Source organism: Erpetoichthys calabaricus, chromosome 10, assembly GCF_900747795.2.
Source record: "Erpetoichthys calabaricus chromosome 10, fErpCal1.3, whole genome shotgun sequence".
In the NCBI taxonomy this organism is placed as follows: Eukaryota; Metazoa; Chordata; class Cladistia; order Polypteriformes; family Polypteridae; genus Erpetoichthys; species Erpetoichthys calabaricus.
In genome coordinates this window covers 137192712-137209283 of record NC_041403.2, presented here as the reverse complement: position 1 = coordinate 137209283, position 16572 = coordinate 137192712, and the positions used below count along the sequence as shown (strand labels likewise).

Genomic DNA, 16572 nt, shown 5'->3' with positions numbered 1-16572 from the left:
AACACCATTGACACTTTGGCTCAGCACGGCACCCAGGCCTGTGTCCGAAGCATCCGTCTGAAGAATAAAAGGGAGAGAGAAATCAGGAGCTTTTAATATTGGTGCAAAAGTAAGAGCCTGTTTTAAGTCACTAAATGCAGTGTCCGTCTTGTCAGTCCATACCACATGATTAGGAGCCCTCTTGTAAGATCAGTCAAGGGCGCCGCTCTCTCTGAAAACCGAGGTACAAACCGGCGGTAGTATCCGACCAACCCGAGAAAGGCTTGGACTTGCGTCTTGGTTTGCGGACGGGACCATTTTACAATGGCATCTATTTTTGAACACTGTGGTTTCACGGTACCCCGACCCACCAGGTAGCCCAAATATTTAACCTCTTTCAATCTAAAGAAACATTTCTTGGGATTAATATGAAGCCCAGCTTCTCCTAATGTCCGTAATACCGCAATGACCTGCTGTACGTGTTCCTTCCATGTGCTGGAATAGATGACGATGTCATCCATATGGGCAGCACTATGCGCATTATGGGGTTGGAGCACTTTGTCCACCAGACATTGGAAAGTCGCAGGAGCCCCGTGTAACCCGAATGGAAGAGCACGATACTGCCAGTGTCCACTAGGAGTGCTAAACGTGGTCTTGACCTTCGCGGAGTCCGTTAAAGGAATCTGCCAGTACCCCTTTGTCATGTCAAGTGTGGTCAAAAATTCTGCTTGTCCAAGCCTCTCGAGGAGGTCATCCACACGAGGCATGGGATAAGCATCAAAAAGGGAGACCTGGTTAAGCCGACAGAAGTCATTGCAAAACCTCCAACTGCCGTCAGGCTTACTAACCAAGACAATTGGGCTGGACCAGGGACTATAACTCTATAACTTTCCTTAATCACTCCTTGTTCGAGCAGCCGCTTGATTTCTAGCTCCACGTCTGCTTTCTTTGCCTCAGGAAGTCTATAGGGGTGCTCCCGGACTATAACCCCTGGTTCAGTCACTATGTCGTGCGCAATCAGAGAGGTCCTTCCAGGTTTTTCACTCACCACCTCTGAGATGGACAGGATAGCTGATTCCAGCACCTGTCTTTGTCTATAAGTTAATTCCTCGCCGAAATTAAGAGTGTCTATATGAGCAAAGAACGAGCAGGGCTCAGCGGAGGAGGGATCTGGTTCCCTCTCCTTCCACGGCTTCAGCAAGTTCACATGATAAACCCGCTCAGTTGGTCTACGATTGGGTTGTTTCACCAAATAGTTGACCAATCCTTTTCTCTCCTTAATTTCATAAGGGCCTTGCCAATGGGCGAGTAATTTAGAATGGGAAGTGGGAACTAATACCATGACACGATCCCCCAGATGGAATTCTCAGAGTGTCGTGCCACGGTCATAATAACGGGCCTGTGCTGCTTGTGCCTCTTCCATATGACTTTTTAAAATAGGTCGTATTTTCCCAAATCTATCGCGTAACTGTGCGATATATTCCAAAATATTTGTAGAGGGAAGAACCTCTCCTTCCCAACCTTCTTTCAAAATATCCAATATACCTCGGGGTTGTCGTCCGTATAACAATTCAAAAGGTAAGAACCCCGTTGAGGCTTGTGGGACTTCCCGATAGGCAAAGAGAACGAGGAGGAGGAGTTGATCCCAATTCCTCGCATCCCCGCTGACCACCTTGCGAAGCATCTGCTTGAGAGTCTGATTAAATCTCTCCACTAGACCATCAGTTTGAGGATGATACACCGCGGTCTTTAAGTGCTTTATTTTCAGTAACTTGGCCGTTTCCCTGAACGCCTCCGAGGTAAAAGGTGTTCCTTGGTCCGTTAAGACTTCTTTAGGAATACCAACACGCGCAAATACTCCTACTAGTTCCCGAGCAATTGCTTTAGATGTAGCTGAGCGCAAGGGAACAGCTTCTGGATATCGGGTCGCATAATCCACGAGGACTAATATATATTTATGTCCTCGGGCTGAGGGCTCCAAGGGTCCTACAATATCGACCCCGATGTGTTCAAAGGGGACATCAATTAAGGAAAGGAGAACAAGAGGATCACGGTCCCTCCTAGGAATTTGCTGTAATTGACATTCTGGACAAAAAATACAAAAGAGGCGAACCTCCTCGTTAATTCCCGGACAATAAAATCTGAGCGTAATCCGCTCTAAAGTTTTTTTGGAGCCTAAATGGCCTACAAGGAGGTGGGCGTGAGCTAATTCACAAACCTGCCGCCGGTAGGTTCGTGGGATTAACAACAATTTCCGAACCTCCACCCCATGTTCCGCGACCCGATATAATAGATCATTTTCTATTACAAAATGAGGTCCTTGTGGCATGGGCTGGTGTGTGCGTTGGCCGTTGACAAGGACTACAGCATTTTTTGCAAATTTTAAGGAGTCATCATTCCACTGCTCCCTTTTAAAAGAAGCTGGTGTTTGTTTAAATTGAAAGTGAATGTCGGAGAGAGGATCCGGTCTGACCTCAAGGGGAGGGGATTCCTCCCGACTCGTCGAGACGCGTGTGAATGACGTATTTGCCTGCGACGGTCCTGGAATCTCCCCGTCCTCCTCGTAGGCTTCCGTATCTCTCTCCGCCAGCTGTGTACACGGCGTGGAGACAGCTTCAGACGAGTTATTCCCATCTATAACGAGGCCTAAGTTTTTATCGGGAGTAGTCAATAGTTTACCGCATTTATTTTCGGACCAGTCCCGCCCTAGAATCGCTAGAAAGGGAGAATTAGGGTGGACTGCCATGGGAAATTTTTTTAGCTGTCCTCCCTGACTCAGGAAACACAGGGCAGTGTTGTACATCCGGGTGTCTCCGTGAATACATTTAATACTGGTCTTCTTTTTCATTCTTTGTCGCAGTAAAACATATCGGCAATCAACAATGGAAACGTTGCTGCCGGAATCAAACAGGGCTTGGAGTTTATAACCATTAATGACTACTGCTCCTGTATTTGAACACGTCAGGGGGTTAGCAAGAGCACACAAACCATCCTCCCCACTCCACCTATATCCCGCCTCGCTCCCGGGTAGGTTGCACGCCCGGTGGCCTGGGAACTCAGAAACAGGCTCCGATTTATGTGTGAGAGAATTATTTAGTAGGACGTGATCTCTAGGAAATCCACTAGAGGACCGTTCTGCTCTCCCAGATTTCGAGACTATCTCAGTTGATTTCATGAGCTTTAAAAGCTCTTCCATGGAATGAAAGTCACCCCAGTCAGACTGGGCAAAGTTTTTGGGTAAGGCCTTTTAAGAAGATAAGATAGGCTACCTGTTGTACTATCAGGCAGGTACTTAATTCAAATGGCCTTAGCCATACAGCCACCTGCTCCCATTAGGTCATAGCCTGCTCCTGTACTGATCTCTCTGGATCAAGTACCCAGTTTTTTATTATTTTTGCCTGCTGGACTGGGGATAACCCATATTTATCTGGGACCTCAGTCCCAATGGGCGGCTCAGCTCCCTCCTCCGAGAGAGCATAATAAGCCCTTTTTGTTTCATCCCCAGACACCAGCTTACGCCTGTATGTCCCCTTCACATTCTCCATTTGGTAAGATATAAGCCCGGGGTTGTATTTGAGGAGCGGAGCCTGTACTGAGTCCTTCCTGACCCCCAAACGCACTCCCCGCCCCCAGAAATTCGGCCCTGGTACTTTCCTACCTGGTTATTTACATGTCCGTGTCCCAGTTTCTTCTGGGACTTCATCCTGCCGGCTACACCACTGTAATAATTATGAGTCCAAGACATTATAAAGGTTTGGGGTAGCCACCCGTATATTGTTTTTCCCATCTGCAAAAGGGTTTTTTGAATCACAAGTACGATGTGCATCTCACAGAGTCCAAGACAGGTCTGTCTATAGTAGCCCAAGATGGAGGCTTTAAAGGTCTGGAAAGGAAATGATGTCATTAAAATGGCCAGAACCAGAAGTGATGTCAGCAAAGGGGCCGACTTCAGAAGTGACGTCAGCAAAGGGGCCGGCTTCAGAAGTGACGTCTTCTGAGGCGCCGGAACCTTGCAGGACTTCCCGGGAAAGGTTTGTAGGGAACTGAGAAAGACAGTCAGCGCACTCCGCCGCCCCCCCGGTCAGATGTTTTATTACACTTACTCAGACTCTTTAGCTGTCTCCTACCCATACGTGTGTGACAAGTGATAATTTGCTACACCATTACCTACACAATGTACAAAAAAAATAAAACTTTTGTAATCAATTCCTTCTTTGGTTGAGCATGTCTGGCCATAGTTATTTTCATGAAATGGGACTTGCAAACATTTATGACAAGTGATAGGGAATAACAGAAATGAAAGGCAATCTTTATTTCAATGACCTACCACTTTGGGTACAAGGTGTTTGTGGCACACTTATGGTGTCAGTAAAATAGTTAATCATTAGATGTTGCAGTTGTGTATTTGGTTTAGTGTAAGGTTAATAATGAGTAAATGTTGATTTACTTTGTGCATAACAGCTAACATATCACAAGGCACTTCATTTATATCTAGATAACATTTTGTTTTTGTGGCTTGCATTTTATACTTTTACGGTTAGGAAGGTTATTTAGCTTTCCTGTTATGAAATAAAGCATCTAGAGGAATGAGATACTGATGCACTGGTTCTTTTCTGTTTGCACTCAAGCAGCAGGGAAGACTTCATAAAGCAAAAACAATTGATACTGAGGTTTTCTGGTCACAGCCACATGGACTTGCTGACAGAAAATTGCCTACCCACCCACTAGCAAAGCTCATGACATTGAGTTCCTACCTTTGCATGCAGTCTGCTGGTATTTCATTAACTTGTACTGGGGATCTGTTTGCTGTCAGCAGCGGCTATCAAAGGTGCAAAAGAGGAAATATACAAGTTGGTGTAACTGCAGTCAAGGTGAAATTGAAACAGTAAACTAATTCATAGTTGAAGTCGCCGATTATTTATTTTTTTAAAATAGCCAAATATTTGTAGATTCACTAATGCTTTTCAGTGGGAGATTTTGAAATTGCAAAATGATCTCTTTGAAATATCTGAATGAAAATTAAACAAGTGTGTCAGATTTCACAAAATCAATCCATGAGATGCAGAGTTGTTTCGTTTGGACAGACAGACATAGCTATTGCAAGTAGATGCTTCTCACATCATATGAGAACATACCTAAAACTGACAGCTCCTAATCAGATGATTTATAAGGCTACATGGGAAGTTTAATCCTTCTTCTAGGTTTAATTCATCCATCCATCCATTATCCAACCCGCTATATCCTAACTACAGGGTCACGGGGGTCTGCTGGAGCCAATCCCAGCCAACACAGGGCGCAAGGCAGGGAACAAACCCCGGGCAGGGCCCCAGCCCACCGCAGTCTAGGTTTAAATCATGTAGACAAATGCTGGATTAGCCAGCTACTTCCTCTTGTCCAAGTCGCAAAGGACAGGACAGGTGTCAAGCTGGATATTTAGCCTTCCCGTGTACCTTCTGTCTTTGTCTTGCATGAATTGAATTTTTGAAATTACGAGTAACATGTCATTCTGAAATACAAGTTATTTTCTATCTATGACTCTGAAACTGAATAACTTTTTGCACTCCAGGATTCACTGAGATTAGACGCATTACTTTTTTGTGATTACTTGCTGATTGCTGCATGGAGTTTCATTAACCCAAATGACTGCAATCCTTTATAAGAGGTTTTTGACTGAGCAGCAGATATCCCAGGAGATGCTATAAAGAGTTGAATTGAAATGCTTTTTGCAGAGCTACTTACTCGTACAATAATGACAAAGCCGAAGACGTGGAACTTAATTTCCTTTTTACACTGTTTCACAACCTCTGGCTGAGGTAATATATTCCATTTTTTTAATTAATAAAACATACATTTCTGTTCATCTTATTAATAACCTTGCTGGCTTTAGCTGATTTTTAAATCAGAAGGGTCACAACAGATACATTTCAGACAGAATTCAGGAGACTCCATATTCCTGCTAAACAGACTCGTGTTTTGAATGGCACTGATATTTATGTAAGGGTGATGCCGCGTCACAGAGCCAAGAGACAAGGTTCAAATTGTGCATGGTCACTGCCCCAGTAAAGTATGCACATTCTCCTTGTGTCTGGCACCCTCAAGGCATACATGTTAAGTTAACTGGTGACTTTATACTGGCCTGTTATGTGTCAGCGAGTGTGTGGACTGTTGGCACATCCAGATATTGCTGCCAGGACAAGCTTTGTGCTTCAGTACTCCTCGGACAGGATTGTAGTTTGCTCAGAAAGTGATTGGATGATTTTTGGATGGAATAGCAATTCTGAATTGGCATCCTTCTTTCTTTGTCTCTCATTTACAATGCAAATTACAAAATGTACTACAGTAAAGGTCACTATCACTAAACTTATCATGTCAAAAATCTGAGTCAAATCATTGCATACATGACCTTTATAAGAAAAATAAGAAAAAGGTAATGTAATGTTAAGAAAAGGAATGCAAACTAACATGAATTTATTAAAGTGAGTTACTTAAAAGTATTGTGAATCAGACAGGTCAGAATGGGTTACATGGAAGAAGTGAGTTAACGGTGCGCAGCATGTATCGTTACAGTCATTTGCATTTATTTAATAATGAGGTCGGTGCTCAGTTAGTAAGCAGGTCATTGTTCCAGTTAATGCTGCTCTGCCTGAGGTGGGCAAACAGTGGATATTTTCATCACTATGCCAAGTAGCTGGCAGTCCTGAGATACAGCTTTTTTGTTTTTTTTTATTACTCATTTGAAAATCTTTACTTTTTAATTCTGTTGATTCGTGACATTTGGAAGATCATCTTTCTACATGCTTCATAACCTGTTTTGTGAAACATACCTACGTATATGCACTAAGACTATGCCATTTAATACTATGCCTGGTGGAGTGGTGGCTCTAAGGCTAGGGATCTACACTGGCAATCGGAAGGTTGCCGGTTCAAATCTCGTAAATGCCAATAGGGACTCTGCTCTGTTGAGCTCTTGAGCAAGACCCTTAACCTGCAATTGCTGAGCGCTTTGAGTAGTGAGAAAAGCGCTATATAAATGCAAAGAATTATTATTATTATTAACTTTATGTCAGCAAAGACAGCTTAGAAGTGCTCAATGTGTCCACAGCATGGAAAGGGCAACCAGCACAAAAAACAGTACACACTGAAAAACTTCTTCCTCTTTTCCAGTGACTATGGTCATTTGAAAAAGTAAGTACACCCTCTTCCAATTTTGTTGTTTTTAAATTACAGAGCATAATTATACAATCATCTAGTCCATAAGTCCTGAAATTAGACAAATACCACAGATGACAAAGGCAAGAATAACTAAGCCAGCATAAAGAGTGTTAAAAGGTGAGTATACCCAATGGTGCAGTTGCATGTAGAATCCCCTTTAACAGCAGTAATTGCTTTCTGGATGGATCTATCAGTCTATTACATCATCCTGGAGAAATTATGTCCCATTCCCTTAGCACTTCTTCAGTTTATTAATGTTTGCTGGCACTTGTTTCTGTCTTTCTTCTTTGAGGTTTCACCACAGCTTTGACTTGAAAATTACAAAACCCCAATTTCTTCCTTTTTCAGCCATTCACTTGTAGATTTACTAACATGCTTAGGATCATATTGCCATTGCCATGACCAATTTTGGTCGAGATTTAGCTGTTGGGTAGATGACCTCACATTTTCCACTACAGAGTTCTTCTACAAAGGTGAATTCATTACCACTCTTAAAACATGCTTCACTGTTTGTATGAGGTTCTTGTGAAGATATGGTGTCTTGCTTTTTCAACAAACAAGTTGCATTTCACCAGCGGGAATTATTCATATGCAGTTTCAGTCATAGGCACTTACAGTCATGTTATGGTTGGACAGAATGTGTTTTCCACAAACTATCCATTCATGAAAGTTATGCCTGTTCCATATTTTTCTGCTATTAGAGACGTAAACTGAGGGCATTATTCATATATAGTTTTGCAAACCCAAGCAGTATAGCCATGTTAGTTTTGGTCAGAATGTGACTTCTACAGGTTATCCATCCGTAAAAAACATACCTGTTCATTTTTTCTTGTGTTATAGCCATGAATTATAAAATGTATCGCGTTGACACAGGGCTATAGTTTTTGGGTTCTTTATGGTTTTTTGGAGTATCGTACAGTTTGATCTTTGGCTGAAATAGAAGATCACCAGACATCTGGAACAATTCTGGGTGCCCTATAAAAGGAGCCATCTACCACTACTCCGAGAGCCAGAGTTGGGTGGAAAAGGACAAAGCTGAGGGGGGAGAAGAAAAAAGAGAAGAGAAGATAAAAAAGGACTATGTGCTGTAGACGTTCTGTGTGCTATATTCTTGGGCTGTGCTATGCTTAGTGCTAGTGGGAAACAGGTGGAAAATGTTTCCCACTGAATAAAAGCTTTTTATTTTCTTGCACTTGAGTCTGTGTTTTGTTTTGTCAGAAGTTTGGGGAGCTGTCCATCGCTGCCAGGTCACAAAATATAATTATAATACACTCTGTCTGTCTTTTCAAGTTTTTCATCTTTGTTTGGTGTTATTTATTCATTTTGCATACTAAGGAGCTCATTGCAACTGTAACATTGCATCTTGTCTATCAGTTTGTCTATTCATGTGTTTGTGTATGTATATATATATATATATATATATATATATATATATATATATATATATATATATATATATGTGTGTGTGTGTGTTTATATAAATATATGTATATACAATACAGTCAAACTCGGTTATAGTGAGTTTGACGGGACCAATACTATTTGCTCGTTATAAGCAGAATTCGCTATAACCGGGAAATGCGAATTCGACAAAAACTAACTCAGTCTATTAAAGTAATAGTGATTTATTGAAAAAATATACATTTAGCCCATAATGAAAACATACATTAAGTACAATATACCATTTTCTAAGAAAGTCCAAAATTCTGTTTTGTCTTAAAACACTTAATGCATCCAATGCTTGCTTTTTCACATCGCTTCCTTAAAAAAATGCCATCAATCAATTGCAGGCGTTTTCATCATCAAACAATGTTGGTAAACTATGTTCTGGTAAATCCAGTATGCCAGCTGTATCTTCCTCCTTGTCATATTCATCGTTGTCTTCTTTTTGAAGCAACACGTTTATGATTTCATTTTCAGTAGGAATTCTACTAGTAAACAATTCGTCATCCATGTGTTGAGTGTCGTAATAATTTACATTATTAATTTCAATATTGTTTTGGCGAACCCATGTAGATAACGGCAATTCATCCTCTTCTTCAAAAATATCAGATATTGATTTCCGGAAGCAATTCTGCATGGTAACAGTCGTCACATTGTTCCAGGCATCAGATAAGAAATTTATTGCATATTGAAATTTATTCCGCTAGTTGCTCGCAAAAGTCCAGGATGTGATCAAGTGTTGTTCGTAATAAACGAGAATTCACTCGTTATAACAAGGCAAATTTACATGTGAATAGCTGGTATATCTTTCAAAAATAATTTTTTTTCATTATAACCGAGAAATAGTTATAACCGAGCTCGTTAAAACCGAGTTTGACTGTATGTATATATATTTATGATCGAGATCAGTGGTGGAGGAAGAAAAGAATGTTTTATTTGGTGTGTTGTGCTTGGGACTGTGTACTGCCTGTGGGACACGGGGAAGACATGCACCCACAGGCGAATAAAAAATAAATAGTTTATTTATTTTGCGTATTCCTCCGTGTCCAGTCTGTGTCAGGTCGGGTGCCTGTATAGCGCCTTTTCACAATATACATATACATATATATATACACATATATAGCCCCCTGCTCACTTCGCTCGCCCACGCGCTTCATGCTAGCCACTTCATGTCTCTGCCGCTCGCGTTGTGAAGGAGGGGGTCGAATGCACGCTAAGGAGATGCGGATAGATCAGCTGCTGGCTTGCTGCTGCTGTTACTGAGGTGTGTGTTCTGCTTGTCGCGCTGCGCGTTGATCATTTAAAAGCCTGTACAGCAGCTGTCCTTTAAGCCAGCTGCTGCTTGTGCCATGCTGCATGATCTGCATGTCGTGCTGCGCGTCGATCATTTAAAAGGACAGCTGCTGCTTGTGCCATTCTGCGTGATCTGCATGTCGAGCTGCGCGTCGATCATTTAAAAGCCTGTACAGCAGCTGTACAGGCTTTAAAATGATCGAATTAAAATAAATGATACTAAAGATAGATAGTATGGTGTAGGTTCGTAACAACAGCCGACTCTCTTGCACCATTCATTTATGTTTTCTTTGATTTTGCTTCCTTCTAATTTTATTATAAACTGAATATTTTATTTTATCTGTCTGTTTTCCATTGTATTCATTTGCATTGTAAAAGGTATACTCTTTTTCTCCCTTTTCTGCTGTTTAGTGACATGGTTAGTGCTGAGCGAGATATTCCCTGCAGCAGTAAGAGGACGTGCATTTGCCTTTGCCAACTGCTTCAACTGGGCAGCAAATCTTATTGTTACCTTAACATTCCTGGATGTGGTTGGTAAGTCAGTTTTGAATTTGAGCTCGGCAGTGTTAGTTTGAGATTAAAATCTGTTTGAAATAAAATTTCTAAATTATTGGGGATTGGGGATGTTTACCCTAAAGAATTTGGAACAGAGTGGGGTGATGAAAACTCTTTGGAGGCAATAGCAAACTATCAGATATGTAAAGGAGCCTTACCATTCAGTCGCTTATTTCTATTTTCCCAACTCAGTAACACAGTAAATTACTACAAATGGCTGACATGAATCATATCTACTTCACCAGTGAATGCTTAACCTTAAAAACATGCAACTTAGTAAAACGAGTAAAAGACTGAGTACTACACATGAAGATAACTTGAATTTAGGCTATTTCATTGTCTCATTTTGTCAATGCAGATACAGTAAACATAAGGTAAGATAATGTTGTCAGACCAACTTGGTCAAGCTCAAGTTTGAAGCCTGTCTCAGCAGCACTTGGCATAAGGAATGTACAAACCCTGAATGAGCTGATGTCAAAATGAAAACACGTCTCCGCATAGTAGTCTAAATTAATTTCAAATATAAAACATAAAAGAATTGATTGTACACTGTAGACTGGTAGACTAAAGTCAGCAGATAGAAGGTCAAAATTGAGTTTTTGGGTCATTAGACAAAACACCAAATACTGCACATTATCAACAATACAGCACATCCACCATGAAGCAGGGTGGCAGCATCATGCTGTAGGGATGCTCCTGTGCAGCAGGCTTATGAGTGTAGATGGTCAACCCTGATGTAATCTACAAGAAACCTGCACCTTGGGAGAAGATTTGTTTTCCAGCAAGATACCAGACCCAAGCACAAAGCTATATCTAAACACAAAAGGCTTTAAAACAATGTTAATGGCATGAAGTAGCCCAGTCAGAATTCGGAATTCAATTCAATTGAGAATTTGTGACTGGATTCATGATCACCATCCATCGTAATAGAGCATGAACAGTACTGTAAAGAAGAACGGGGAGAAATATCAGTGTCCAGATGTGCAAAGCTGACAGAAACCTGAGCACACAGACTGAAGGCTGCTATGGCTGCCAAAGGTGACTTGAAGGGCGTGAATACTTGTGTGATGAATTAGTTTGTGTTTTATATTTGCCGTTAACTTAGATCACTTTGCAGAGATCTGTTTTCTCTTTGACATTAAAGAGCCTTTTTCAGCTGATAAATGTCATAAAAGCCAAATTTTAAATCCACTGTGATTTAATGTTGTATAACAAATATGTGAATACTTTCACTGCGGTGGGTTGGCACCCTGCCCAGGATTGGTTTCCTGCCTTGTGCCCTGTGTTGGCTGGGATTGGCTCCAGCAGACCCCCGTGACCCTGTGTTCGGATTCAGCGGGTTGGAAAATGGATGGATGGATGGATGAATACTTTCAAAGGGATAAATACTTTTTATAGGCACTGCACACTTTCTGTTAAACAATGATTTATTAATGCATAAATGTTAGAAAGTGTTTTGAAGGTAGCTGTCCTTAATATCCCTTTGTCATTGCAGCTCACATTTAATTTTTAATGTGCCTTCCTCAATAAACACTATTTGTTGGCAAATTCATCTTTTTTGTTTTAAAGTGCTGCTCTAATTGCCATTTTTAGCAGACTGGCACTAATTATAATGTGACAACTTTATAATCTGGTGTCCACTACTTTCAGAATTTGAAAAGCTTGTGTCTTTTTCACAAGCATTTTTTCTGTAAGGTAGCACAAGCCTACGCATTTATTCACTGAACAAACACAGCTGCCTCACTGATCCCACATTGTCTAGATAGACTTTTTACATTCTCCCCATATCTGTGTGAGTTTTTGTTTGGATATTCTTGTATCCTCCCAAATCCCAAAATCATAATCGGGCTCAGTAAAATTGTGAAGTGAAAGAAAAAAAAGCAGCCATGAATGGTAGCCATGCCATTACAGCAAACAACAGTCTTAGGAGGAAAACTTAATTGGGATTCTAAAATAGTGTGGCATACTGACTGCATTGTAATTCCTGTGGAGGGTAAGTACATTACAAAATTTTTGAATGAAAATGAGAAACAGTCATCATACTGCATTTACAAAAAGCTGACATTTAAGAGAGCATTTAAACCAATTTTGGTAGACCACACTGTGACAGATGCGCCTTATTATATACACTTAAAATTCTGCCCCAGGAAATTGAATAAGATTGCTTTAAAAGAATCCTGCATCTAAATGTTAAAAAAAGGTTTGTGAAAATTGAACCTTAAGTTAAGAGCAGGTAGAAGGCTGGAGAAAACAGGCAATTTCCCAAGTACATGCATTTCGGTATATTAGAGAATTTTATGGTTCAGGAATATGGTTTATGATTTTTTTTTTATTGCTCATCTTTGCTTTCTTTTATATTTCCTAAATTATTTGAAGTGTATACTTAAACCTCATGCAAGATTCTAACGTATGTACAGTATATGTAAGTATGTGCTTTTTTAATCAACACTTGTCCATACTTATCTACTTGAAAGGGTTTTGTATACATGTTCTCTTTATTTAAAGAGGAATTAATGCATGCAAGATCAAAAGCAATACATAAACAGGACTTGAGAGGATGATGACAAGATAAGTATAACCAGAGCCCAAAATAACTAACAAGGGAAAGAGAAGGACCCTGTGGATTATAAAGATAAGACATTTGGACAATGAATGTTTACTAATTTAGGTTAATCTATGTTTATAGGGTCACTAACTATGTTACCTGGCTTTGCCCTGGAAATATCCAAAGACAATGGGCCTCAGTTATAGTGCAACTGGGTAATTGGATATATCAGATGTACAATGTAATTAAATGAGCATTAATATAATAATAGCAATAATAATTGTAATAATTGTAGTTTTTTTTTAACTGGGGGTAATATTAGCTTACTGGAGCTCTATACTCCTGAACATGCTACATGCGATTGCTCATCAGTAAAACATTCCTGCTGTAGATGAAATCTTGCTTTTCCTTCTGACTGAACTTGGGATCTGTTGATGGTCATTACAAAAATCAATTGCAGAGTGTCATCAACTGAGATAAATGCACAAGTCCAATTGAAATGTCGTGGTGTCATCTTGGTCAGCCCATTAAGTGAAACAATTAATTTAACCAAAATAACAGGCACACAGTGGCAGAAAATGGAACTAAATTGTTTTCTGCTGTTGGCTAAAGTGATAAGGCTCTGAACAGCAGTCAGGCTTTAGGCTGGAGCTCAGCTCAGTAGGTTGCTCTTACCCAAATGAGAAACCTCCTTGCAATAGCGCCCTGCTCTAAAAGTTATTGGATTGGAAGAGGTGGATATCAGCTGCCCTCACTGGATGTCTTGGTTGGGAAAAGAGACAAAATGGTCAGTGACAGTGCCCCTTTGTGTCCCAGGATAGTAGTGCTTATCTTTCATGACCATCTGACGCACATGTGTTACAACAGGAAGCTGTATTGCTTTGAGTTGAAAACTTGTTATTAGTAGAATAATTGGAATTTTAGGTATAAATATAATTTCTCCTGTAGCACATCCAATAAAAAGGGTACCTTCAATCTGATTTAAGTGTACTGCTTTGATCTCGCAGTTGGAGTCTTAACCCTCTGTCATTAGCTGATGAGAACTGTACATAATTTATATTCCAGAAAACTGATTTTTTTTAGAGACAAATGCATCCTCAGAGGTTTCTGCAGGAATACCCTGGGAAATTCTGAAGGCATTTTTAAGAGGACAGATTATCACATATCCTTCCCACAAAAATAAATAAAAACCAAGAAAACCTCAGAGATAATCAGTGACATTACCAGAATAGATCAAAAACACCCCAGGTCTCCAAATAAGGCACTTTTTAGGAAAAGACAGGCTTTGCAATCAGAACTCAACCTTTTGATAACAAAATAAATGGAACAATTCATTTTTAAATCACAACATCATTACTGTGAACACGGAGATAAGGCTAATAAAATCTTAGCTCAACAAATCCACAAGCAAGTTCGCAATGCAATATCAGAAATCCCCAACACAGATGGGGATAGAATCATCCATCCATCCATTATCCAACCCGCTATATCCTAACTACACAATCTAATGCATTTTTGATACATTACGGATACCACACCTAGATACACTCAGTGCAGAAGAATTGGATAAACCTCTGACATTATCAGAATTACCAACCACTATAAACTCACTTCAGAATGGGAAAGCACCAGGTCTTGATGGCTACCCTGTTGAATTTTATAAAAAAAATTCAGTTAAGTTAGCTTCTCTTTTATTAGCAACATTTATAGAAGTCAGAGACAATACAATTCTACCTCTAACTTTTTGCCAAGCATTAATTACCGTTTTTCCTAAAAAAATAAGGACTTATTACAATGTGCATCATACAGACCAATCTCACTTCTGAATAATGATAAGATACTCTTAAACTTTCTAGCTAAAAGGATTAAGATAGTGCTCCCTTCAGTAATATCACAAGACCAAACCAGATTTATTAAAGATAGACATTTGGTTTCCAATCTTCGATGCCTATTTAATGTAAGATATTCACCCATAAAGTCTAATGCTCTGGAGATCTTATTATCTTTGGATGCAGAAAAAGCATTTGATATGGTTGAATGGGATTACCTGTTCACCACTTTGCATACATTTGGGTTTTTCCCTAAATGTAATGTTTTGATCTATAATTTTGTACCATTATAAAGTTTTGGAGGGCATAGATGAAAAGCAGTATACACATTGAAACAGGACTAGTGTATGGAAACAACAGTCTACTTTCGAAAAAGTAAAAAACAAAAAATTGCAACCAATAAGTACTGAAATAGACTAAGTAAACTTATTAAAAATGATATTGTACAACAACCACAAATCTAACCTTGCAATGTGCACTATGTATGTATCACACAATGGTAACAAACCAACTGAACTAAAATTGGCTTCAGAGATGGGTTTTTGCTTTTTTCATTTAAGAATTTGCTTTTGAGTATATTAACAGTTGTATATTTATCTGGGGTGTGGGGGGATGTGGTATGTTTTATTATCTTTATGATTTTCATTTGTTTACATTTTTCATTCAAGGAGTTCTTTTCATGTTTTTCATCAGTTGTATTTTTAAGTTTCTGGCTTTTTTTGTAATTTGTTTTTTAAATTTTATTAATTAAGGTAGAGCATCCCTGATCCAAAATGCCTGGGACCAGAAGTATTTTAGATTTCCAATTTTTCAGATTTTGGAATATATGCATATTTTGTATATTTGCATCTTCCTAGGGCGGCACGGTGGCACAGTGTGTAGCGCTGCTACCTCACAGTTGGGAGACCTGGAGACCCGGGTTCGCTCCCCAGGTCCTCCCTGCGTGGAGTTTGCATGTTCTCCCCGTGTCTGCGTGGGTTTCCTCCGGGCACTCCGGTTTCCTCCCACAGTCCAAAGACATGCAGGTTAGGTGGATTGGCGATTTTAAATTGGCCCTAGTGTGTGCTTGGTGTGTGGGTGTGTTTGTGTGTGTCTTGCGGTGGGTTGGCACCCTGCCCGGGATTTGGTTCCTGCCTTGTGCCCTGTGATGGCTGGGATTGGCTCCGGCAGACCCCCGTGACCCTATGTTCGGATTCAGCGGGTTGGAACATGGATGGATGGATGCATCTTCCTAAAACACCTGGGTGGTGTGGAGGCTTTGATATTAAGGATCTGCGCTGCAATCAGAAGGTTGCTGGTTAGGATCCTGTAAATGCCAGAAGTGACTCTACCCCGTTGGGCCGTTGAGCAAGGCCCTTAACCTACAATTGTTCCATCCTGGGTATGACGTTAACCTGCATCCAGCCCTGCAAGCAGGTCCTCCAACTTCCAGGAAAAACTTTGGGGGTTTGTGGCAGGATTGACACTCCAACCACCACAAAAAACCTTACACTGTTCCAGTATGGTGCTGAGGTGTCACCTACAGCACTCGGGTCCTAATCTAGGTGGTTTGTCATGTGGTGGGTGCGGCAATGCACTATTAGTGCATGCTTCTTCCAACCTTCACTTCCTTCTAAAACACCTTCCCTCAGTTCCTCCAGTCAGTGCACTTTAAATTGCCAGGGTTTCAGGGAGAGAGTGTCAAAATAAATAAATAAACTGAGCAAAAGATTAGCT

The 16572-nt window shown here is 40.3% G+C and overlaps 1 protein-coding gene across 3 annotated transcripts in view; it reads left to right on the top strand.

The window, feature by feature from the left end:
* Window positions 1–16572, top strand: part of slc2a10 (solute carrier family 2 member 10) — a 69874-nt gene that overhangs the window by 38649 nt on the left and 14653 nt on the right. For all 3 annotated transcript variants that reach the window (XM_028811925.2, XM_028811924.2, XM_051933108.1), the window contains exon 4: window positions 10339–10461. In XM_028811925.2, coding sequence (XP_028667758.1) covers window positions 10339–10461 — 123 coding nt within the window. The remainder of the gene's footprint in view (window positions 1–10338; window positions 10462–16572) is intronic.